This window comes from Ochotona curzoniae, unplaced genomic scaffold, assembly GCF_017591425.1.
Source record: "Ochotona curzoniae isolate NIBS_2020 unplaced genomic scaffold, NIBS_Ocur_1.0 contig_2318, whole genome shotgun sequence".
NCBI classification, from domain to species: Eukaryota; Metazoa; Chordata; class Mammalia; order Lagomorpha; family Ochotonidae; genus Ochotona; species Ochotona curzoniae.
In genome coordinates this window covers 6,241,545-6,267,108 of record NW_024465419.1, presented here as the reverse complement: position 1 = coordinate 6,267,108, position 25,564 = coordinate 6,241,545, and the positions used below count along the sequence as shown (strand labels likewise).

The window sequence follows — 25,564 nt, the reverse complement described above, 5'->3', positions numbered from 1 at the left end:
TCACTTTACAAATTAATTAAATTGATTATAAAAGAAGTTAAGGTCTGGTGATTCAAAAACCAAATTTGTCCATAATCATTGCTAAACTCTAATACATGGATGAAAATACATGGTGAAAGAATCTCACAAGAATAAATGAGAAACAAAGTTTTTTGAATGCCTTTCTGAATGCCGGATTAAATTCCGAGTTGAGCTTACCTAGGGTTCTCTTCCATTAGGTGTTTCATTCCCCAAATTTCCACAAAACATCCTGGGTCCAAAACCAGAGGACACAATCTCAATGCAGGTCTCTCATGTGGACCACAAGGTCATAGTAACTCTATCCCCGAAAGTCTGTGCTTGCAGGAGACAGAAATTTGAACCCAGGCAGTCAAATATGGGATGGGGATATCTTCACTAGCACCGTAATCAGGAAGCCAAATGCCTACTCCTGAATTTTTCTGTAAGTGTCCTACTGTGTCCATGTGGTAAGGAAGAAAATCTTGGTGCAATCAATGTCCTAAAGATCCTGTGTTTCTACTGCCTTGAAAATTGTAGGAATGAGTGTTGATACTCATTTTTATCATGTAGTAAGAGAGAATTGTTTCCTAAAAAATGAGAGTTTACATTAGCAGTCAAAGCTTGACATTCCAGAAGAACCCCAGGCCTTCAAGAAAGCACTCTTCTGCAATTTTCTAATTCTATCACTTACAGTATCTAACTTCAAGGCCACCTAAGAATTAGGTAGGAAGGAATGGAATCTGTAGTCATTATAATGACGATAGCTTGCAATGTCCATCATTCCTCTGACGTAGTTTACCAAAATTCAAAAAATATTTGAAAGCTTAAATGTTACTACTTTCTTTTTTTAAAAAAGATTTATTGGTTTATTTGAAAGGCAGAAAGAGAGGAGGAGAGACAGAGAGGAAGATCTTCTGTCTGATGAATCACTCCCCAAGTGGCTGCAACAGCCGGTGTTGTGCCAATCCAGAGCCAGGATCCAGGAACTTCTTTCCGAGTCTCCCACGCGGGTGTAGGGTCCCAAGGCTTTGGGCCATTCTCAACTGCCTTCCCAGGCCACAAGGAAGGAACTGGATGGGAAATGGAGCTGCTGGGATTAGAACTGGCGCCCATATGGTATCCTGGCACATTCAAGGCAAGGACCTTAACCATTACGCTATTGTGCTGGGCCAAATGTTAATACTTTCTTAAATATTCAATATGGTTAGAAATATTAACTATTTATGCTACAATAACATTACAAAAATATTCAGATAAATCTTAGCATTTAAAAATAGAATATATTTCATTATTTTCATCATTAATTTTGTAACTTACACCTCAAGTATACCCACAAGAGAATTGACTATTAGCTGAAACTTTTATATTCGTCTTCAGATAATTATATTTTGCTTTTAGAAAAATAAAGAAGATTACATTTATTGCAAAGCAAACTTAGGTGTCAGGTATTTTGAATCCTGAAGCACTTCCAAAAAGCCATGAACATTCAAAGGATAATTATTAATCCAACCTCGAGGTAGTGCATAATTATTTAGATATAATATGACAAAAGTCATTTCCCTTTTAATTCACTTATCATAAGAACACTAGGAGGTAATATGAAAACTAGCATATATTTTATTGCCTGTATTTGTAATTCAGTGTATGTAAAGAGTGAAATCAGATAGACTAAAAGCTTTTTGTCAAACATAAATTTCCTATGTTTCCTCTACTTTTTAAAATCATTTTTCTCCTTCATCATTTAGAATGTTTAAATATATTTTCTGTCTTTGGCTGTGGTATACTTTGCCTTTTCTGAGTCAAAGTTTATGATTTTCCTGAAGGTTTTTGTTTTTCCTAAGAATTAACCCCTGAATTTGTCACACATTAAAAAAAGTAAGTGTATCTTTTTTAAAGATTTTATTTATTTGAAAGATATATAATCACAGAGACACAGGGGTGGGGGGAGAGAGATCTGCTACCCACTGATTTGTTCTTCCTATGACCACTAAAGCTGAGCCCAGGCCAGGCCAGGCCAAAGTCAGGAGCTTCATCCAGGAGCCCAGGCACTCAGGTCATCTTCCACTGCTTTCTCTGATGCACTAGCTGAGGTTCCATTGGAAGTGGAGCACCTGAATCAGTGCCCAAATTAGATATGAGTGTTGCAGGTGATGTCTTAATGCACTAAGGCACAACAGTGACTCCTGAATTGTGTCTTGTCATCCTATTAACAATAAATGAAGCACCATATACTACTAATACTACTAATACTAAGAGTAAAGTATAACAAAGAAAGCATATTAAGTTGGGAAATTGGCATAGTGTTAAGATACTGTTTGAACAACTATATTAGCGAACTCGGTGTGAGTCCTGAGGGCTTCTGATTCCAGCTTACTCCTAAAGCAGCCACTGGGGAAAAGCAAGTAATAGTTCCTGCTATCTCAAGGGAAGGCCTGCACTGGATTCCCAGATCCTGGATTCTATCTGGATCCTAACCTACCAACAAGATTTGCAGACATTTGGAGAATGAACCAGTGAATGGCTGCTTCCTCTTTTTCTCTGACAGTTTCCATATATATCTCACTGTCTTTCTGGTTCTCAAATAAAAGAAACAAACAAAAATTCAAAGAAAAACATAAGGAATTGATGCTGAAAATGATAACCCTTATTTCAAACTCATTGATGCTTCAATGAATCCTGTTGCAATCATAAATTGTCATTTCGTCCATGCCTAGGGTTGCATTGTGTTTTTCCTCTTTGATATCATAGTCTTCCCAGCACAGCTATAACCTGCTTCTGCTTATCTCTTATCTGAAGGATCTTTGCAAAAACTACACAGCTCCCACAGATCTTACTCTCTCTTTTTTTTTTGTCTCTAAAATGGTAATGTGAATGACATCATCTTGGTCATCTTCTGTCCAGGAGGCCCCAAGACCACTTCGGGGGGAGGGTAAGGCAACAGTGTCCCTCTGCTTCAGAAACACCAGAAACACCTCACTGGTGGTGAGGGATATCTGTTTATTTGACAGAAGTCACAAGCTTATATAGGAGAAAGGGGCAGGAAGAAGGGCAGTCCAACAGTACTCGCACCCTTCGATGACACTCTGACTGGCTAGTTAAGAAGAAGAAGTTAAAGATTAGGAAGCACAGGAAGCTGTATCTCAAGGCAAACTCCTTATATGCTGAAAAACAGAATGAGTGGTACATTTAACTTCCCAGAGTTGTTTACTAAGGAAGTCTAGCACAGTTTGTTAAAGAGCAGAGAAGAGATACGGGGGTTCAGCCCAGCACTCTTGCTGCATGCCCAGTGAACAGGCTAAATTGTGGTCTCGGTTAGCTTAGGCTCCTGTCAAAGGTTCCCCTGGGGACACTGTATGCAGTGTGCCTACTGCCTCCCACATGGACTAGCCAGGCAGAGATCCAGGGTAAATGTCCTGTAACATAATTTTTTTTTATTGTGAAATTGTAAATTAGAAAACTGGTGGGATGGTGGAGTGTGTTAAACAGTGAGTGGCACATACTAAGCCTTCAGAGGTGAATTTTTTCTGCCATACAATGCTAAGAATTTCTGACCATACCACATGTTGCACTACCATTCTTATGCTTCAAACACCTACCCCTAAATGAAAGAGAAAGGCACTGAGTTTAGAGCAAATATTACTCTAAGCAAGCTATCAAAGCAGAGTTCAAAAATACAGAACTGAATGAATAGCAATTAATATATTGATCAGTATAATATGAAATAAATGAGTGATACCAGCTTTAAATTAATCCTATGATCTTTTGGCATTAGATTCTCAAATTTTACTTGTTATTTAATCTAATTTTATTTGAAAGACACATATATGTATACATGTATATATGCATATATGTGTGTATGTATATATTTAGATAGATATGGAGAGCAAGAGACCATGCACTTCCATCCATAAGTTTAGTCTTCAAGTGTTGCCAAGACTACTGTACATCAGGTCAAAGCTGGGAGTTCAAACCACAACCCAAGCCTCCCACACAATGGTAGGGACCCAGGTATTTGTCCCTTAATGTGCTACCTTCCAGCATGGACATGGGCAGGGAACTATAACAGTCAGCATTCAACAGTGGCATGGTCACAGAGGAGCCTAGAGTTCAACTGTGATATTTCTAATTTCATTCTTTTTTCACTATACAAATTTAACTTTAAAATTAAAGCACAATTGCAGTTTGGGATTTCCATCAAATTTATGGTAGGCAATGATATAAAAATGAAATGAGGATGATGTTTTTGATGGAAACATTTCAATTTGTGTATTTTTTGATAAAACCCATTTCATGAAATTCTGAAGGCTCTTTAGTATCCCAGGAGAGCAGTGCCAGGGCAGTTTTCTCTCCCCCAAAACCTGAAATCTGTTGATGTTCAAGTTCCTTTGGCAAAAATGATGTAGCATTCATATATAACGATGTACATCCTCCTGTAAATCTAAATGTTCTAATACAGTGAAAAGGCTATGAAAATGTCTGCTGCTGTGTATGGTGAGAAGAAAATTAACACTTCTGTACATTGTCAGCACACAAATATTTTCAGTCTTCAATGAGTTTAATTTGCACCTGTGGAACCTATTCACACATAGGACCTGTTATTTTATTGACAATGAATTTCAAATGCATGGAAATTATGTGAAACATATGAAGATAAATAAAAACAATATATTATTTAAAATGTTCTTTATCCAATCTGACCACTACCTCCTTCACTGACAACTGAAGGAGGCTGTCACTTTTTATAATATCAATGTTTGTTGCAAATTAGTTTTTGGAGAAAGAGACAGATGGAGTCAAGAGACAGCATGTGTGCTTAAGCTTCTTGCCAAATTAGAAGGATAATGCAGTCTGGAAATAGGATTGTGTGGGAAGAGCTGATTGACAGCTTAATTAGAAGATCAATCAAGATACTCTGCTAAGGGGGAAAAAGGATGTTGGTGTCTGATCCCTGGGTATACATTAATCAAATGTCAAATAGTGATTTACTGGAGTTATGGGAAAAGTCTAAGTAGCTGTTACCTTTAGAGCATTTAGCTGTGATTTTTATTTACTTTTTTATGGGAAATTCAGATTTACACATAGAAGGAGAGACAGAGAGAAAGCTCTTTCATCTACTGGTTCACTGCACAAGTGGCCACAATGGCTGGATCTGAACCTTTCTGAAGTCAGGAGCTTCTTCTGCATCTCCCACATGAGTGCAGGGTCCCAAGGCTGTGGGCCATCCTACACTGCTTTTCTTTTCTTTTCTTTTCTTTTCTTTTCTTTTCTTTTCTTTTCTTTTCTTTTCTTTTCTTTTCTTTTCTTTTCTTTTCTTTTCTTTTCTTTTCTTTTCTTTTCTTTTCTTCTCTTTTCTTCTCTTCTCTTCTCTTCTCTTTTCCTTTCCTTTTCTTTTCTTTTCTTTTTCTTTTCTTTTCTTTTTAAAATTTATTTATTTTTATTACAAAGTCAGATATACAGAGAGGAGAAGAGACAGAGAGGAAGATCTTCCGTATGATGATTCACTCCCCAAGTGACCGCAACGGCTGGTACTCCACCGATCCAAAGACGGGAACCAGGAACCAGGAACCTCTTCCGGATCTCCCACAAGGGTGCAGGGTCCCAAGGCTTTGGGCAGTCCTCAACTGCTTTCCCAGGCCACAAGCAGGGAGCTGGATAGGAAGTGGAGCTGCTAAGATTAGAACTGGCGGCCATATGGGATCCCGGGGCATGTTCAAGGCAAGGACTTCAGCTGCTAAGCCACGCCGCCGAGCCCACTCAACTGCTTTTCCAGACCACAAGCAGGGAGGTGGATGGGAAGTGGATGTGATCCCAGTATATGCAAGGCAAGAACTTAGTCACTAGACTACTACAAGCAGCCATTTTTTTAAACCTTTTAAAGAAACAATCTACTTTAAAGTTTCATTTAACAGTTGGTATAGTGCCTAAATTATCTTCATATGAAAATCACAAAAATGTTTTTTTTCTAGGTCCTGAAATATTACACTCTGTAATCAGTGAGTTGAGAAGCATAATGATGAAGACTGTATGACATTGTTTTTTCTGATGTTTTCAATGTGTTTTTGTAAGCTTGATTAATGTTTATTTTCTTTTGGTTAATTATTAAGTTTATTGTTAAACAGTTCCGAACCTAAGGAACACAAAGTGTGGTAAAAGAAGTAATTTTCCACACTACCTTGACTTTTCCACAGTAGTCATCTTTGCACCTGCATTCTCTGATGAAAAAAAAAGCATCTAGTTTTGCATATCTATGATGTCAGTGGCAAAAAATAAAGAATTGTGGCATGGTTTCTAAAGTTACCTAGATCACTGGCATTTCTAAATGTTGATCAGTTGTTTAAGATTGATTGTATTTATTTCAAAGTAGAATTACAGAAACAGACAAAAGAAAGAGAGGAGAGAAAAAGAAAGGAAGAAAAGAAAGAAAGAAAGAAAGAAAGAAAGAAAGAAAGAAAGAAAGAAAGAAAGAAAGAAAGAAAGAAAGAAAGAAAGAGAGAAAGAAAGAAAGAAAGAAAGAAAGAAAGAGAAAGGAGGGAGGGAGGGAGGAGGAAGATACAAAAGGATCATCCATCTGCGGGCTCACTATTCAAATGTTTGCAGCGCTGGGGATGAGCTGAAACAAAGCCAGGCACCAGCGCTTCATCCAGGTCTCCCACATTGCTGCATAGACTAAGAGACTTGCGCAGTCATTTGCTGCTTTCCTGGGAGCAGTAACGGAGAGCTGGGTTGGAAGTGAAGCAGCTGGGACTTGAATCAATACCCGTGTGTTACTCAATTGAGAAAAAACCACAAGAACCTCTTATTTTAAAGGGGAAAAGTTCATGACACCAGCATTATGATTACAAAAAGAGGCAATAATAATGCACATTACATTGTATTTGAGTAAATTAGAAAATGCTCTGGGTTTATTGTCTCACTGTAAACAGAACTCTCAGTTGCTTCCCTACTTTGAGAAAGAACCCAGGCACTTTCAATAAACTTTTATTTATAATCATTCTGCATGAATGGGTCTCTGATATTTGATTAAGGAAAAAATAATAAAACATCAAAAGGATGGTTGGGATAATTGAAGAAACTGGTGAGGGGAGAATGGTAGATTTGAGCTTGATTCTTACTCAGCTGTGAGATACTATGAATGTGGAGGATGCTCCTTAAGTTCAGCATCTGACAGCAATCCCAGCTGCCCGTAGCTCCCAACCTGAAGGAGAGACAAAGCTTGAAGGCTGTGGAATGGTGGTAATGTAGTTCCAATAACTAGCAAAGATGGGGCTCCATTGAAGGACACCAGCAGATTTCAAATGCTTCACATGTGCCCCATGAGGGATTTCCACATTAATTATCATCTATGCATGCATCCTCCGAGAGAGTGATTCAGTGTCACATAAACATGATAGATCCATTGCAGTGTGCTGCATTGTGCTCACGTGAAATATTCTACTTGATTACATTTTGACATGTCATATATAACTGTGTATGATGTACTTTCCATTTGGAACCACATGAATAAATATTATTAGCCTGGTTAGGAATGGTAGGTGACCTTATATTATAAAGGGTAGAAAGCATTGAGTATAAGGATATTTAACATCTGCCTATTTGAATACAATCATTTAAATAAGCATGTGTGCTGCAGATAGCAGCTTACGTATAAATGATCCTTTTGCAGAACTTCTTTTTCTTTCATATTTTTAAAATATGAAGGCATTTTGGTTCATAAATTTTTATTGTATATTTTCCTAAATCTTGCTTTCTCGCTAAACAATCTTTAATAGCATTCTTATAATGATGATATTGAAGTTGCTGAGATTTACGCCATTATTTTTTATCTTTAGATTTTTAGGCACATAAGATACTTAATTATATATAAAAAACATATATGTTATAATTAACTCCTCACCTAATCACCTAAGGAATATGCTAAATTAGTTTTTGACTATGAAAATCAAACAACAAATTTTTACCAGTTGGTAATGCATTTTCAATTTATTATCACTACATGTATATTCAAATATATATATCAAATATCAAATATATAGTGAGGATTTTGTCACTTCTCATTAATATATTTCATGATAAAAGTTGTGGGCTCACTCAGTAAAATTTAAGCTCTTTCATAAAAAGACATTTGGCTTCCTTATGTTACTGAACCTTAACAGAAATCCTTGACCGCTCTTGCCCTGCTGTCCTGGAGGAAGAGCCCGAGCAGTCCACAGCCAGACTTTCAAATGATTAAAATTAATCCTAAAGCGGAAAAATAAAAATTAGGTGCTATGTTATAGTTACTGATCATTAAAGTAACGAAAGGAGTTTTCTGTTTGGAGAAAGGCACATTTAACCCTTCTACGTTCCTTTCAATTCCCTGTAATTCTGATTGAATATCAGGTGCCCCAAGGATTATTATAATATCCTCATAATTTGCTTCCCCATATGTGGTAATGATCCTTGTTCACTACAACTTGTTTTCCTTATATTGGCTGACCTGTAAATTAATTTTATTCAAAGTTATTTTAAATTACTATTATCTTAAAATATAAATATAATAGCCATATTAAAGAAATGTTGAGAGTACTGACTATCCAAAATCTAATCTGCAGAGTAACTATTTGTAATGTTATTTTAGTACACTCACAGCAGTTGACGTAAAATTACTAATGATGCATTTTCAATATACTTTAGAGATGCATGCTTCTTAATTTTAAAAAATTGATTTTTGTTACAATACTGGGCTATAACATATTCATATTTTCATCTCTATAGTAATATAAAAAGAATAAATAACCAATGGTTAAATCATAAATTTAATTTATTATAGCATTTAAATATTAAGGATTTTAAAATATTAAGGATTTTAATTGAAAGCACTATATAGAGATCTTCCATTTGCAGGTTCAGTCTCCCAATGGCTACAAATGTGAGTAATGGAACAGATCAAAGCTCGTAGCCAGGAACTTCACTTGGGTCTCCCACATGGATAGCAGAGGACCAAACACTTGGCTCATTTTCTGCTGCCTTAGCCGGGTCATCAGCAACAAGCTGTATTAACAGTGGAAAAGCCAGAACCTAAGCCAATGCCCATAGGGGATGTTGGTGTTATGGTAACAGTTTAACCCACTATGATAAAGTGTTGATCCTGGGATTTTCAGTTTTAATAGAATGAAATGACAAATATTTTATTTTTATTTCATATATTGAGTAAAGAAAAAACAATTATTAAACTACACTGATTTTTTGGTTAGATAAATAACACCATTTAAATGCTCATGAAATTCTGTTTTTTACAATTTATTTCATTTTATGACACAATTTCATAGGCTCTGGGATTTCCCCAACCCCTCCAAAAAGCCCTCCCACCCAGGTTGGGTTCCTCAATATTGTTACAGTAGTACAGTTAATACCCAGTCATGATTCCTTCATTGCAAGCATGTACCATGCATAGAGTCCAGCATCTTATTGTTCAGATAAATTCAACAATTTCATTGGGAAACCAACCCTGGTGTGAAGGTAGAGCTGGCAGAATACCATCCCCTCATATGAAAAGCCACTACACAACTTCAACAACAATCTACAACATCATGAAGTTAATTGACATGGTATCAAGTGACCAATATGTTAGAAAATGTAAGTTCTTAACCACATCCTGTGACTACTTCATTAACATTTCTATTTTAGTTTATACACCACTGGCTGCTATACACCTTAAAATGGTTATAGGGTACTATTCAACTGTCTTGTGTGTATTTTCATTTTTATATTTATCAGCTTATAGTATTGAACTGTGATTTTTACTGGACTTGGAAAATTTTAGGCTAGTCCAAAACAGTTTTATAACTCTAACAAGGCATATGTTAACAACTGAGGCACTGAACAGTTTTAGGAGGGGTGTGCAGAGAAATTTTCAATACCTTAGTGAGGAGTAACTATTCTTTGTGTCCTACCTAGTAAGGTATATATGAGTCTAAACTGACTGAGTTTTCCTTATTGGTCTCTGTCTATCTGATCTATTTTTTGGCAGGGGTGGGGGGTTGCATTGGGAGGCTCCCAAGTGACCCTGATGGTCATTGCAAGAGAGAGTGGGAAACCAAAGGCAGAACTAAGTAAGGACCAGAGGAAGCTGCTCTCCCGAGTCTCAAAGAAAGCTTACTGTTCTGTTTCTGAGGACCACTCAGGGCTCCTGGCTGTTGATCTGACAACATTAGATTCTGTGAGAAAGGATCTGAGCTTCTTCCATCCCGTGTGGGAGATCCGATAGGAAATGGATGACCTCAGAGTTCTCAGCCTACAGGGCACTCCAATTCCCCATGGGTTCCTTTGCAGTTGGAATATAGCCCTTGTTGCCCATACTGATGGTCCTTGGTGAGGATCTGGGAGTCCTCCAGGGTTGGGATACAAGCCTCTTCCTGTCCTCCTGCTCCACTGTGAGGTGCCCCTCTGCTCTGTGCATATGACCTCCTGTTAAGAGGCTGTCAGGATCGCTCTTGGATCCCACTGTTTGTCTTTATAGTTTTTGTTAATGTCTAATGCAGATTCGAATCTGCTGTCCATAAGTTACCTGTTACAATCTTGATAGGTTATACTTAACATCTTCCTCACAGACTCTAAGAAAGTGGAAGATTTCTCTGCTCTCCTAATCCGTTACAGAATAACATAGCGTATTAAAAACATATCAGGTTTTTCAGTTCTTTGATGTGGATCATAAGCAGTCTGCCTCTCATTGATTGTTGGTTCATTAGTTACATCACAATATCTTATTGTGTGTGATACAGGCTGTTTGAGGTTAAAATAATATTACAACTCACAGCTACTATTTTTTGGACTGACATCTTTTCATTTTAAACTAAGGCAAACATGTGGTATCTAACTTTTTGGGATTGGCTCATTTCCCTTAGCATAATGGTTTCCTGTTGGGCTCATTTGGCCTTGAAGAAATGCATTTCATCTGTTTTTTTAATAGCTGAGTAATATTCCATGGAGTAGATGAACCATAGCTTTCTTATCCGATCTTCTGTTGATGGGCATTTTGGTTGCTTAAAAGTTTTTGCAATTATTGGTTGTGCTGCTATGAACATAGGGGTGCATGTTGGTTTCTTGTGTAACAAGTGTTTTGGATATATTCCTATGAGTGCTATTGATGGATCATATGGTATGCAGATTTTCAGTTGTTTGAATGTTCTCCCATACTGATTCCCACAGAGGCTGTACCAACTTGCAGTCCCACCAACAGTGGAGTAGGGTTCCCTTTTCCCCGCACCCTCGCCAGCAAATGTTGTTGGTAGTTTTTTGTATGTGAACCACTCTTACTCTTACTCTTCTTTGTTGCTTATTTACATGTGTGTTTGAATGTTGTGTGCGAGGTTTCCACTTGAGGTTGTAACTTTCTAAATCCTGATAGGTTACTATCTTGGAACTTGTCACTGCAGTAAAAATGCACTTACTAAGGTTATTAATAACCCCTTATCACAGATTGCTAAAATTGATTAATAAAAATATGGTTTCTGTCTCTTGTACAAAGTACTGTGGAGTAGCTCATGAAAGCAGTCTGCTCTCTCATCATGTTCTTTTGTAAAGGCTTCCTCCAGGCAGCATATCAATCAGCCAGTGAACTTTTAAGTGAGGTTCTTGAGGCCAAATGGACAGCAGGAGACATGGAAATGGAAAGAAAATGTACTTTGAGTTGTGTGGCATACAGTGTGATTGCAGCCAAATATGAGTGAAGGACAGTGGTAAAAGATGCGATAAGAGGATCTCATCTTCAAGGGTCTAATATGTCTTGGCAAATGGTTTCTATATAATCATTATAATACTATTAAAAGGTATCAGGTAGCATAAATATGATTTGAAAAGATTTGTTTTTTATCAAGGGAAAGGAACAGGCTTTTAAAATAAGTTACAGGCTATAAAGAATAAAGGGATGATATTAAATTGAAAGTTATTGTGAGAAGCCAAGAGATAAATGCTCGCTTACATAAAATTAATGGTATAAAAAGACCATTTAAGAAATTCACAAGATGTGAGGGAAAGTCAGTTGATAGGATCAGATGAAGTAGGTTTGATGGAAAGCTTGATAATTTTTTCCTTGTTTAATGCTTTGAAAATAGATTAAAGTTGGTGATAATACTAAAGATGCATTCTAGGAAAGGGTGATAGGGAAGATGAAACTTTATTTCAAAAATATCACTTTTCAATCTTCTACAGGGAATATAAGCTGTCATACACTGGGGTCCCTTCAGCTGTTTTCTTGGAGTTAGTCCTCAGGCAGCTGGTATCCCTAACAACAGAAAAGCAGATACAAGGCAATCCACCTACTTCTGGAAAAAGAGCTTGTTCAGGTGCAACTTCACAGGGATTCTGCCTTGTTTTAAGTTGTAGGAAGAACAGAAGGTCTTGCACTGCTGCTGTGGCTGAGAACAAGATCAATAATCCATAAACAACAATCATCATCTGCTCCTTCATTCTCCGTGCTATAACCTGCCGTCATGGCAACCGTCTTGCAATTTGGGCAGCTTAGCCTCAGGGCTAATTCAGAATTACTCTTCAAAACATTGATCCTATATGTATGGTTATGATTTTTGTCTGTTTATTATTATAATTGGCAATGGTCTTACAGAAACCTTGTAGATGTACCAACAGTCAAATAAATTGTCCACCATTTCAAATACAAACTTATTGAGAATCAACAATCCCAGCCAGACTACTTTCTTGCTGGCTGATCCCTAGCACAAATTCCTCAGGATGAACCAAAAAGCAAAGAACAGCTCATCTGAAGGATTCAAACTGAGAATATAGGTGTCAAATTTCCCTATATGGTAGATTTAAGTGACGGTAAAGGCCCCCAAACCCATCTCTCCATTCTCTAAGTCACTGGAAAGCAGAGCTGCACAGTGTGCCCAGCTCGTGCTGCATCTCACCGGCACATTGTTAGTTATAATTCCAGAGCCCATGGCACTCTATTCATACACTTTGGTTTCGTGAAGGATGAAATTTTGGTTTTATGGAAGATGGTGGGGACCGCTAGATCTTGTGATCAGAATCCCATATTGCCTGGCATCTCAAACTAAACTTTGTTGTTTTCTTGTCAACCAGGAATGGATAAAGCTATGGAGGATTTTATGGAGGATTATCATATTAGGTAGAGTTTAATAAAAGTCTTAAAGCATATGAAAAAAAATAATATTACTGCTTAAACATTTTAAAATAAACACACCAGTTAATGAATCTCTAAAAATGGTCCAGCAGTCACTGTCATAATTTTGATTCATTTCCACTACTTCTATGCTGTTTTTCCAATATCCGCCATCCTGTTTTCTTGGAACTTCAGGGATGTGAATACTGAAGATGTTATGCTAAAGAACAGAACCTTAAAAGCAGTGTCTGCAGTCGATGGAGAGGGTACGTTCTACCCGATACAGTGTAGAAACCAGAGTCTGTGTATGCCCTGAGATCAATGTAGAAATGTGTTGGGACATGTCTTCCTTGAAAAGTTATGTACATTTAAGATCAAACAAAGATTTAATTTTATAAGCAAATACAAAGCTGCTTCCTAGAAGACTACAAAAAGGCCCATCATTTAAAAATGAAGTAGATAATATTAGCTTCTTGAATATTTCACCTCTGCTTCCGTTTCTTCCCAGCAGTGTGAATATTTGTGTTCAGGTGTCTTCCCACATTAATATTTGCCGCTGGTTTAAGGTGCTGTTGGAAACACTGTATTACACTAGTTTGAACCAATAGAGAGAAAAAAAATCTTTGCAAATTCTAAAGCACTTTTTTTTTAAGTTTGAGGAAGGGTCTTTCTTTTTTTTTTTTTAGATTTTATTCATTTATTGGAAAGTCAGATATGCAGAGAGGAGGAGAGACAGAGAGGAAGATCTTCTATCCGATGATTCACTCCCCAAGTGAGCGCAACAGCGGATGCTATGCCGATGCTGTGCCAATCTGAAGCCAGGATCCAGAAACTTCCTCCAGGTATCCCATGAGGGTGCAGGGATACCCAAGGCTTTTGGGCCATCCTCTACTGCTTTCCCAGGCCAGAAGCAGGGAGCTGGATGGGAAGTGGAGCTGCTGGGATTAGAACCGGCGCCATATGGGATCCCGGGGCGTTCAAGGAGAGGGCTTTAGCCGCTAGGCCACGCCGCCGGGCCCCCCAAATCACTTTTATGAGCAGTATTATCCATTTTCACAGGAACTTTTAAAGTAAGATAGTTCAGTGATGGGCCCAATTGCGGTAACCTAGGGGCCTAAAATCCTTGCCTTACATGTTCTGAGATCCCATACGGGCACTGGTTATAATTCCTGTAGTTCTGCATCCCATCCAGTTCCCTGCTGTGGCCTACAAAAGCAGTTGAGAACAGCTCAAAATTTTGGGACCCTGTACCTGAGTAGGAGACTGGAAGGAAACCCTGAACTCCTGGCTTCAGATGGCTAGCTCCGGCCATTACAGCTGCTTGGGGAGTGAATCAATTGACAGAAGATATTCCTCCCAGTCTCTCCTCCACTTTGTATATCTGACTTTGCAATAAAAATAAATAAAGCTGAAAATAAATTGATGGGAAGTAAGAATTGGAGGGATAAATGAGAATCTCTATACCTACAAAAGTGCATAATGGAAAATAATAAAAATAATTTAATATATGTTAATACATATATTTTATTAAACTCTCTATGCCTATAAAATTATGTTGGAAAATAATAAAAAAATTAAATAGAAAAATACTTGTTTAAAAGACTATTTTTGGAAATGCAGTGTACATTAATTTCCTTTGAAAAAGATTTAAAAACTATTTTATGCATTAAAGTGAAATTAGAAATGGAATGTCAGTCGTCATTGCGTCATAGTGATAGCCGTATATGTCCACATGGAGATCATAAGTATTGTTGACTACGTTTAAACCTTGGGATTTCTAAGCTTGGCATTTTAGCACGTGTGTATGAAGTCTTGCTTTGCACTTGTCGGGCAGAGATAAGCATTTAATCATGTTTTTTCAGTCTTCCTTAAATGTAGTCTTTTCAACCTTTACGGATCTCATTTTCTCTGTCAGTGTGAGATTGTCTTGGCAAAAAGACATTTTACTAGAAATAGTTCATTATTTTACTAAGTGAGCGGATAAACTTTCTCGCTGAAGAATCTGCTTTCAGAAGCTAAGGCCTCTGAGACAAATGATTTTGAAGAGTCACCGATAACGAGCTGAAATTCATTTTCATAATATGCTTAGCTGTAGCGTATCCTTTGTAAGATAATGCGAATATATCCACAGACCCATGGATGCTTACTCAGCCACATTTATACATTTCTAACATAATTATGTAGGAAAGCATATGAGACACACACTCCACATTTTATTTTTTACTGTTTTATCAGAAACAGTAGCTTACACAAGAGTGCGCTAGAAAAATAATCAACAACAGCAGCTGCTTCTTGACACATTTAGAAACCTCTAGTAGCTATCTTCAAAACTATGTATAGCCTAAATTAGCAATGCCAATATGCATTTCTTTGTATCATGCATTTAATGTGACAAAGATATGGCAAGACAATTTAAAGCAAACAGGAAGTCTGTGATTGTTTATCATGATGCCTCCATTGATTTCCACTTGAAGGGTTGACACCTTTGGCATTATGTCGGGTGCATATTTTAGTTCGAGGACTTGCACCAAAATAAAGTGCTGCTTTCACTCTTGAACACTAGGATCTGTTGCAGAGTATAAGAAACGATAAGACTCCATTTACACTTACCGGCCGTGCTCATATTTGTGTATCTGCATTTTGATATTTGGGAAGGCGATGTACTTTTCTTACTTTTCAGTGGGGAATTTTATTTATACAATACATTTGTGAAGGAAGCTCTACCTTTTTAGTAAACGGAAGAGGATGGCTTTGTAAAAAAATTTGTTTAATCTCTGGTGGGGAGTACAATATACAGACTTTGCTCTAATTAAGTATTTCAGCTGATTTTTCATCTAAGAAGGTGACAAGGTATTGGTTTGAGCTCCAAAATGATGCATTCAGTCTCATCTCTTCACATATGTTGGTTTTTCAGAAAAGAAACAAGCAATGTTTTGCTACTGTTTGGGGAAGAGAAGATACTGAAAACAATACATATCTCTTAGGGTATAAATGTTATTTAATGGATATCAAAAGATATTTTAATTTCTAAATTACAGCCTTGGATAAATATATTTTTACTTACTTTTCAAATAATGGGAGGACATTGCTCTGGTTTTATTGGATTAACTTTTACCATTTAAAAAAGGACAAATGTTAATAGTAGCTACATTGACTTGCAAATGTTTTTCTTCTCTCTTTTTAGGCTGTACTTTGGAGGTATAAGTTTTCTCAGCTGAAAGGTTCTTCAGATGATGGCAAGAGCAAAATCAAATTTTTGTTTCAGAATGCAGACACTAAACAGATTGAAGCAAAGGTAAACCCAAAAAGTTCATCACGTAACGTATTTCTGACTTCGATAATTCCATTAAGAAACAGGGGAAACGCTTAAGAGAATCCAGAGTATAAGGACACATTCTCTGCTTGCCTTGAAAACCCTACATGGTCCAGACTTTAGTAGCGATATTTTACTGAAGTTCATCATTTAGAATAAATTACACAAAGCATATAATACCTCTTAGCTTTGATGTCTCATGAGCTACTTTTGTATCACATTAAAATAACTGCCTGGAAGCCAAAATGATCATTCAGTGCATACATAGTCTAAATAACATTGTAAAGTAATTTTCAAAAACTATTAATCTTTTTATTATCTCAAAAATGTATTGTCTCAGAAATTCTGGTTCATTATTTATTCTCTCATTGAAAATGAATTTAAATCCCTACAGAGAAAATATGAATCAATGAGCTTTGCAGTGTATTTATGTATGTATGAAGATGAGTGGCATAAATGACTTTTGCCTCATCTTAAGCCAATTTTAAGCATTGTGGAAAACATTAGCCATTTTCTTTTTAATAAAAAATCACTTATTTTTATGAGTACTTACAATTATGGGCATTCAAATGCTGAATGAATTATATTCACAATAAATATGATTATTGTATTATAATTAAGCTCACTATAACAATACTTAATTTGCAGTATAAATTCCACACACAAGAAAATGCTATAGTTGTTCAATTGCAGGTTAAAGTTGACTCAGTCTCAATACTGAACTTCACCTGTTAAAATCAGAATAAATACTTTGCATTTCTAAGATGTGAGCAGGAAGGTGTGGTAGACAGAGTCCCTACAGTGCTGTTCTCCGTTTCAGGCTAAGCCCTCTTACTGTAAAACGACTGTTTTCTTGCATTATATTGGTTGAAGCTGATTTCATAATGCCTTCAGTTATCTCCTATTTTGTTTCTGTTTTTGCCCTGAAGCCTTCTAAGGCAACCTGTCCTAATCCTGTACTTGTCCTTGCTATTTCTTCCTAGATGTAGTTAATTTCTTCTAAGTAGTGTGGATAGCACTCCCTTTTGCTGGGCCTTTCCAGCTGCTACTCACTAAAGCATTTGTGTTACTCTTGGCCTTGGCTTAAACTACTTTCTCAGTTTATGTCTGGATAAAACTTCATCTGCTCTCTTTAAGTAACTTTGCCCATAAAACATGATCTGTACCACAACTAGCGACTCATGCAGCTGTTCTCTTTCCAGTCCATGCTTCAGCTACTTCTCCCTCTCCTCCAGGTCGTCAGGGGTGGATTATTCACTCTGCTCTCTAAAGTGACTCTTAGTGCTTCCATAAAATGCATTAGCAATAATTACTCACCTTTAGTACTTCGTAGATTTCTCAATCCTTCAAAGCACATCCCATATTCTTTATTTCAATTTTACTTCTTTTTATTATCATTTTATGATACAGTCACATGGAGCATGGGATTTCCCTTATCTGCTCCCCAATTCCTACCCCCCCTCACTGAATTCCCATATATCATTACTATAGTATAGTTCTTCATGCATAGTTATGTGCCCATCAGTGTGATAATGGCAGAGTCCAGCATCATATTTTCAAGATATAGTAAACAGTTCCATTGGGAGTCCACCTTTGTCTGGAAGTAGATGCATACTACATTGTATCCTCACATCTGGATAGGATAGTCTCCATTACAGAGTTACTATACATCTCCTTAAATGAAAAGCCACAAAGCATAATCAATAACAGGAAGAAAAAGAAAAGAAATTAACAACACCATGAAGTTAAATAACATGCTATTGAATGGCTAATGTGTCGCTAAAGAAATAAGAAAGAAAATCAAGAGCTTTCTTGAAGAAAATTATGCTACTGTTTGATTTATGCGTCATGGAAGAATTTAATCAGGAGAGAGCATTTTGAAGAAATCAAATTAAATTAACAACAACAAAAAAATCCATGAGATATAGTTTCTGCTGATCTTTGTTGTTAAGATGTGTCTCCTGTAGGCAGCAAATAGATGGGTTTTGTTTTTTAATCTAATCTACCAATCTATGACGCTTGATTGATGAGTTTAAGTTGTTTACATTCAGTGTTAATACGAATGGGTGGTAATTTGGTTCTGTCATTTTATCATTGATTTAGTCTTCTGTTGTTATTTTCACATATATGTAAGCATGAATATAGATATAGACATAGAAAACTTAGTTTTATTTACAAATTTTTAGCTGTTTGTTTTAATAAAACATGTCATTAGTTGCATCTTTGTTAGTATAACAAAAATACATGACAGGAGCTTCATAGGAAGAAAGTTTATTTATACTTACGGTTTTGGAAATTCACAGTTGAAGGACATGTGTCTTCAATGCCCTGTTGCCTCATGAGGGTATCATGACCTAGTGATCCAGGAAGCAGAGACAAAGGGTGTGTTCTTCTTCCCCTTGTTCCCTGCTTTTAATTTCTTTGTGGTTGCCATGGATATCCACCCTTGAAAAGCATGACTTCTTGTTTCTGACATAATTACATTAAGGCATCACTCAGTCATCTATCTATCATTTACTTAAGACATTGTTTTTAAATACCTATGTTGAGAGCCAGATCCTATTCCAACTCATTGGTTTGTCATCAGTTTATATCTGCAGCCAATTATGCTTCTGCCAAGTGGAACAAAGTCCATGTTTTCCAACATTCATGGAGGACATTTTTAAGATTTAGGAAAATCAAAAGGAGGAGATATGGAATGAGAAGAAGGAGATGGAGAGTATTATTATATTCTTAAAACTATGTATGAGATCAGATTTCCTTATATAAGCAAACATGAAAGAACGTAAAAATATTTTATTAATAGCAATTATGTATTAAAGATATTTCCATTCTCCTTGATTTGTAACCTTGTGGAGAGTGTTCAGGTGAGTGACTGAGGGGAACCCATCAACTTTCTGAATGTGTCCAAGTCCACCATGTTTCCACACATTCATTTTTCTTTTTCATCCCCAAGTGCTTGCTCTCAGAGAAATATGAATCCATTGAAAATTAGGAGGCCTAAATATAGGTAGTCTGAAGGTTGAATTCAATTGCCTGAGAAGCTGAAATGGTAAGAGAAAACATCTGGCAAGGAGATCAAAGAATGGAAGAAATGGCAGGGCTAAGTGGCATTTCAGCTTGAAAGGATGAACTACCCAGAAGACATCTTTGTAGTGTTCAGCATTTACAGTACATAGCCTTTTCATCTTGCCTTCTTTAATCTGGTAATTTTCCCTCCCTATCTTTTCTGGTTTTATAGCTCATTCCCTGTGGTCTGAATCCTTTGTGATTGGTTGCTTGTTCAGTGCACGTGGTTATATACTAGTTTTAGCCAACTGTGTTCTAAATGCCTGTGCTCAAATTTTTGTGAGCATAGGCACTTACCCATTTTGGGCAATTACAAAGGAAATGTGTTAGCTGAAACTTACAGTAAGGTCATATTTAGTTTCTAGGAAGCTGTCAAACTTCTTGTGAAGTTATTATATAGTTAATTTTTCATTCCTCCTAGGTAGAAATGGAAATTTTCAATAGCTGTGCATCCTCATCAATATCTGATATTATTGGTGTTATGGATTTTTGACCATTTTATTAGTCATGCAGTGTAATCTCCATTGTTTTAATTTGTATTTATTTTTAACACATATTGTAGAACACCTATTAATATGCATATTTACCACAGGTATACATTATTTGGTACAGATCTGTTAAGCACTTTGAGATTTGTAGTTTTGTAGTTTTGATTGTAAGTTTTGAGATGTAATGTTGACTTTCATACATTTAGAGAAGTTTTTCTATTCTTTTTCTGACATTACTTCTGCAAATAACTTCTCCCTGGCTGTGCTGTCTTTTTATTCATTTGACAATGCCTTTCACTAAGCAGAACATTTTAACTTTAATAAAGGGTAGATTGCCAATCATTTCTTTTGTATCTTTTGTATTGTATCTAAACTGTCACCAAACCCAAGATCAACTACACTTTCTTCTTTTCTAACTTTTACTACTTATTTCATTTAGCATTTTACATAATTGATATCATTTATTTTGAATTTTCTAATGTGAACAGTGCAATGTGTATATCTAGTTTAGTTTCCCTTGTTCGTTCTTTCTTTCTTTCTTTCTTTCTTTCTTTCTTTCTTTCTTTCTTTCTTTCTTTCTTTCTCTCTCTCTCTCTCTCTCTCTCTCTCTCTCTTTCTTTCTTTCTCTTTCTCTCTCTCTTTCTTTCGTTCTTTCTCTCTCTCTTTCTTTCTTTCTTTTTCTTTCTTTCTTTATGTTTATTGGGGTCAGTTTTCCCAGGACCATTTGCTGAAAAGGCTATATTGTCTCTATTTTGTCATCTTTGTTCTTTAATAATAGATCTGGTATGAATCTATTTCAGGGCTATCACATTGTCTTATAACCTTGCTTGATAATTCTACATCTTATTCTTGCTGTTTAGTAATTATTGTCTATTCTAAAACTTGGCCTCTTCATATAAAATTCACAATAATTTTGCCATACAATAGTTTTCTGGAATTTTTTGGATTTTAAGTCTGCAATACAAACTGGATTTGTAGCTTAGGGTGCAGTTCAGGTTTTCATGAACACAGAATATTTATCTACTTATTTAATCCTTCATGGATATTTCATTAGAATGTTATATTTTTTTTACATTATTCTTGTTTATGTTTAGATTTATGCTAACAAAACTGTGGTTCACACTTGCCTTGCTTCTGATCTCAATGGGAAAAGAGCAAATTATTCATCATTAAAAGCACCATTTGCTGCAGTTTTTTGGTACTATTCCATATCATGTTCAGAATTGCCTTTCAGTTTTTAAGTGTTTTATTGTGGATATGTGTTAGATACTTTTCTGCATTCAGTGGCACGAGCATGCACTTTTTTTCTTTTTTAGCCTGTTGATAATTTGAAATACATTTTTCCTTGTCCAATTTGAGTATTCCTACTATACCATATATAATAGAACATTTATGAATTATTTAGTGTAGCTTTTAATGAAGGGGAGAATTGGCATATAGAAGTTGCAAGAATGAAACAAAGGGAGCTCTCATTCTCTGATTTGTTTCCCAAGTGCTTGCAATGGCTAGGAATGGGCCAGACCACATCTAGGACAAAGATCAATAACCCAGGACCTTCACATGGATGGCAGATACACAATGACTTGAGTAATCACTGCCACCTCCAGGGTTAGCACACTGGCAATGATCTTGACTCAGAAACAAAATCAAGTTTGAATAGACAAGCAGTGTAGGATAGTCTTCCTAACTAAGTAGCTTAATTGCTGAGTCAAATGCCTGCGCTTCATTTATTTTTCTTTGTAGTTCCAACAGTTATTCTCTCACGTGTTGCTGCTCTTCTGCTTAGCACGTGAACGTTAAAAACTATTACATCATTAAGAGAATTGGAATATTTATTACAATAAGATCACCCTTTTTACCCCCTGATAACTTTCCATGGTAAAGAATGCTAAACAACACTGCCTCATCCTTTTAATTAATATTCGTATGGTTTATTTCTCTATGCATTTGTTTGAATTTATATGACTATTACTTACAGTCAGTGTTTAACAGTTAGCATATAATGGGGCTTTGCCACTTGAGCCACTCTAAATGTTTCTATCTCTTTATTGGTACACTTGAATCATTGATGTTCAATATGATTATCAATATATTGATAGATATCTACCATAATAAATTGATTTTCTCAATTTATTATCCTTGCTGTTTGTTCTTACTTTGCTCTTTTACTCTTTTTTTTCCTGGTGTTTTTGAAATTTCAATCGAGAATTTTATTTAATTAAATTTTCAGCTTTATTTTCATTAGTTGTACCTCTTTAAAAAATGTTCTCAATCATGTCTGTGGAGTTTATTATACAAGTTTACAATTAAGTGATCCGTTGTGACTTCACAAGTATTACAAGTGCCTTATATTAACAACATAAGCTCATTTTCTCCCTTAATCCTTTTATCATTGTTTTCCCTCATGTTGATTCCACAAAAGCATAAATGTACATTTAAGCATGTATATTCTTATGATTTTGAGAGAATTCTTATTTATTAGATAATGTGAACATAGAGAAGTTTTGCTTTCCCTTTACTGATTACTTCTGATGTTCCTTTCTTTCCTATAAATTCAAATTTCTGATCTTTATTACTATTCTCTAGCACAAAAAACAAAATTCAACATTTTGTGGAAAGCAGGTCTACTGGTAAATTATCCCCCTCTCATTTCTTTACTTAAGAAATAATCTGCAGGAATAATTTCCTAAGTCAGAGTTCTACATTAAAAAAAATAATCTCAACACAATACATACTGTATTCCACTTTTTCTTGCGTGATTCTGAAGGCTCAAGAGAAACTTCAGTCTTTGATGCATCTATCATTTTCTATTTTTTCCATTCTTTACGTTTTTTTATCTTCAGCTATTTTCTACAGATTGAAGCAGTATTCCTAGCTGTTCAGATATGGTTTACATTCTTGGGTGTTCTAGACGATTGTTCACTTGTGCTGATACTTTCATCTTGGAGTTACCTGAGCTTCCTGGATCTTTGATCTCATGTGTGACATCACTTCAAAGAAATTATCTCTTACCATTTTTTCAAATATCTTTTTTTTTCTGGCATTCTCTTTTTGTTTGTTTTGGTTGTTGTCATTACTTGCATATGTTATACCTTTGGCACTTGTCACTCTAATCTTGAATATTCTATTCTGAATATAGTTTTAAAAATTATTTTATAGGGAAACAGAGAGAGATCAAAGAGAGCAAGATTGGTGAGAAAACAGAGGGAGGGAGAGACAGAGAGACAGAGAGGAGATACACTGAATGCAAACTCCCACTCAGCAGCAACAGCTTTGGCTGGAACAAGGCTGATTTTGGCAGCCAGAAATGTCCCACCTATGACGTTATCACTGCTGCCTTCCATTGTCTGCACTGACAGGACACTAGAGTACATGTCCAGAGTTAATTAATGAACTTAGGGACATTGATGAAAAGTTGATCTTTAAAAATAAATAAATAAATGAAATAAAATTTAAAAAAAGAAAATCTTGTTCTCACTCCTTCAGTTTTCTATTTGAATGGCGGAAACAGGAAAGGAAATCTATACAACAGATCACTTTTGTTTATTGCTCAAAGGCCTACAACAACAGTAGCTGTAGCTGTAGCAGTTCCGGCCAAAGACAGAAGCCAGAACTCCATTTGGCTCTCCCCCCCTCATGAGTGTAAGGGAGCCATGCACGAAAGCAATCACTTGCTTTCCCTCTAGGTGCACATTGATAAGAGGCTTAATGGAAATCAGAATAGAGACTCGGATATAGGCACTGGGCTGTGGGACACAGGCATGTCAACAAGCTACTTAAATACTCTAGCAGACAAACTTCCATAGGACAGAAACTCTTTGCCATGGCAGTGAGACAAAAGAATGCAATTAAGTCATCCAACGGGAAATCGACAAGCACAGTAGTCACGTTCTCATGATGTGATGCTTTATATTAAAAACGCTCTACAAAGAACACATCTAGAACTACTAAACACACACAGTGAGGTCATAGGATACAGGCAGCAATAGCATTTCTATACACTAACAACAAACTATCTGAAAAACACATCAATAAAAGAACTCAGTAACAACAGTCACAAACAACAATTAGACCCAAAGAAACACATATCAAAATGCCAATAAAAAAAAAAATTTGGTGAAAAAGAAAAAAAACAAATGCTTAGATTCAGAGGTAGCTGCAAAATCAAGAACCCAAATAGTCAGGAAAATCTGGAGTCAGAAGAACTAAAGTACCACTACCAAGCTCTGCCGCGAAGCCAGTGTTCTAAGTCAGCTCAATTCTGGCATGATCATGGGTAGTAATATTAACGACCTGAAAAAGCAACGGAAGATAACGCAAACATCTAGGTCACTTCCACCCATGTTGGAGACTTACATGAAGCTCCTGCATACTGGCTTTGGCCTGCCTCAGTCCTGGTATTTGTGGCCTTCTGGGCAGTGAACCAGCTGCCAGTAGGTTGCATGTTCTGGTAGATGGTAGAATATGTCACTTTGATGTGAGTGGTTAACAGTGAAGTTACAAAAGCAACTCAAGGATTTTAGAAGGACTTCGCAGTCACAGGTGGAGGGGAGGAGGGTATGAGGATGGCATGTCTTGTTAAGCACTCCCTGAAGAGCTGTTATTGTGTAACACTTTCTGTTACTTCATAGGAAGAGGGAAAGCTAGATTTGACTGACATTTTATCCATATCCATTGGTATTTTGTGGTCCCCGGTCCTTCTTTCACCATTGTTGGAGGAAGCCAAAAGGAAATCCTGAATCATTTATTAGCAGGTTGTTGCTGGGTCCCTTGTTTCCCAGTCAGCCTGCTGTCTGAGCCCTGTCATAGTGTGAGTGTGTTTTCCTGATACATTCTCATGTTGCTTTGTGATTTTTATTATACTTACAAAGACAAATCAAAAGAATCTCATCACCCCAGAACTGGAATTCTGTTCTTAAGCCACTGTTACTTTTCAACAACAAATTGACTTTTTAAGATTAGTCTGTTCCTTTATTTTTCACCCTTCATGGCCCCAGTGAAGCAGTGACAAGCATAAGAGGCTGTGCCGCCCTCCGCTTCCTGTCACTTCATCCTTTTAAAAATAAATACGTTAATAGGTCTTCAAAAAAAATGATGGGACTGGGCTTCTGCTTGCAACATCCCCATCGCATACCATAGTGCTGGCTCCAGCTCTGCTGTCTCCACTTCCAAGGTGGCTGCTTTCTAATGTGCTTGGGAGAGTCGCAGAGATGACCCACATCCATGGGAGTCTGCTGCTCACACTGAGGTCTGCCTGGAGTTCCTGGGAGTTAACTATGTGATGGCAACTCTCTCTCTCTCTCTACTCTCTCTCTATGTGTGTGTTTCTCCCCATTACTATGTCTTTCAAATAAATACATTTAAAATTTTTAACTTAATTTTTTTTTAAATTCTGACAATGACACCATAGCTAAGGACATGTTTTTAGTTATTGTTGATTGGAGGCCAATAGCATGAATGATCAAAATAACTCTTTGGGTAACTCTGCTTCAAAAAATGACAATATCTGGTTTTCAACGATTTTATTGCAAGACCAATTCATATAGCAACAGATTTTGTTAAGATTAAAAGAGTACT

At 36.5% G+C, this 25,564-nt stretch overlaps 1 protein-coding gene across 1 annotated transcript in view; it reads left to right on the top strand.

Annotated features, from left to right (window-relative positions):
- SNTG1 (syntrophin gamma 1) overlaps positions 1 to 25,564 on the top strand; it is a 584,956-nt gene that overhangs the window by 543,476 nt on the left and 15,916 nt on the right. Inside the window, exon 18 of the mRNA XM_040972717.1 lies at positions 16,302 to 16,412. Within this exon, the coding sequence (XP_040828651.1) occupies positions 16,302 to 16,412 (111 nt within the window). The remainder of the gene's footprint in view (positions 1 to 16,301; positions 16,413 to 25,564) is intronic.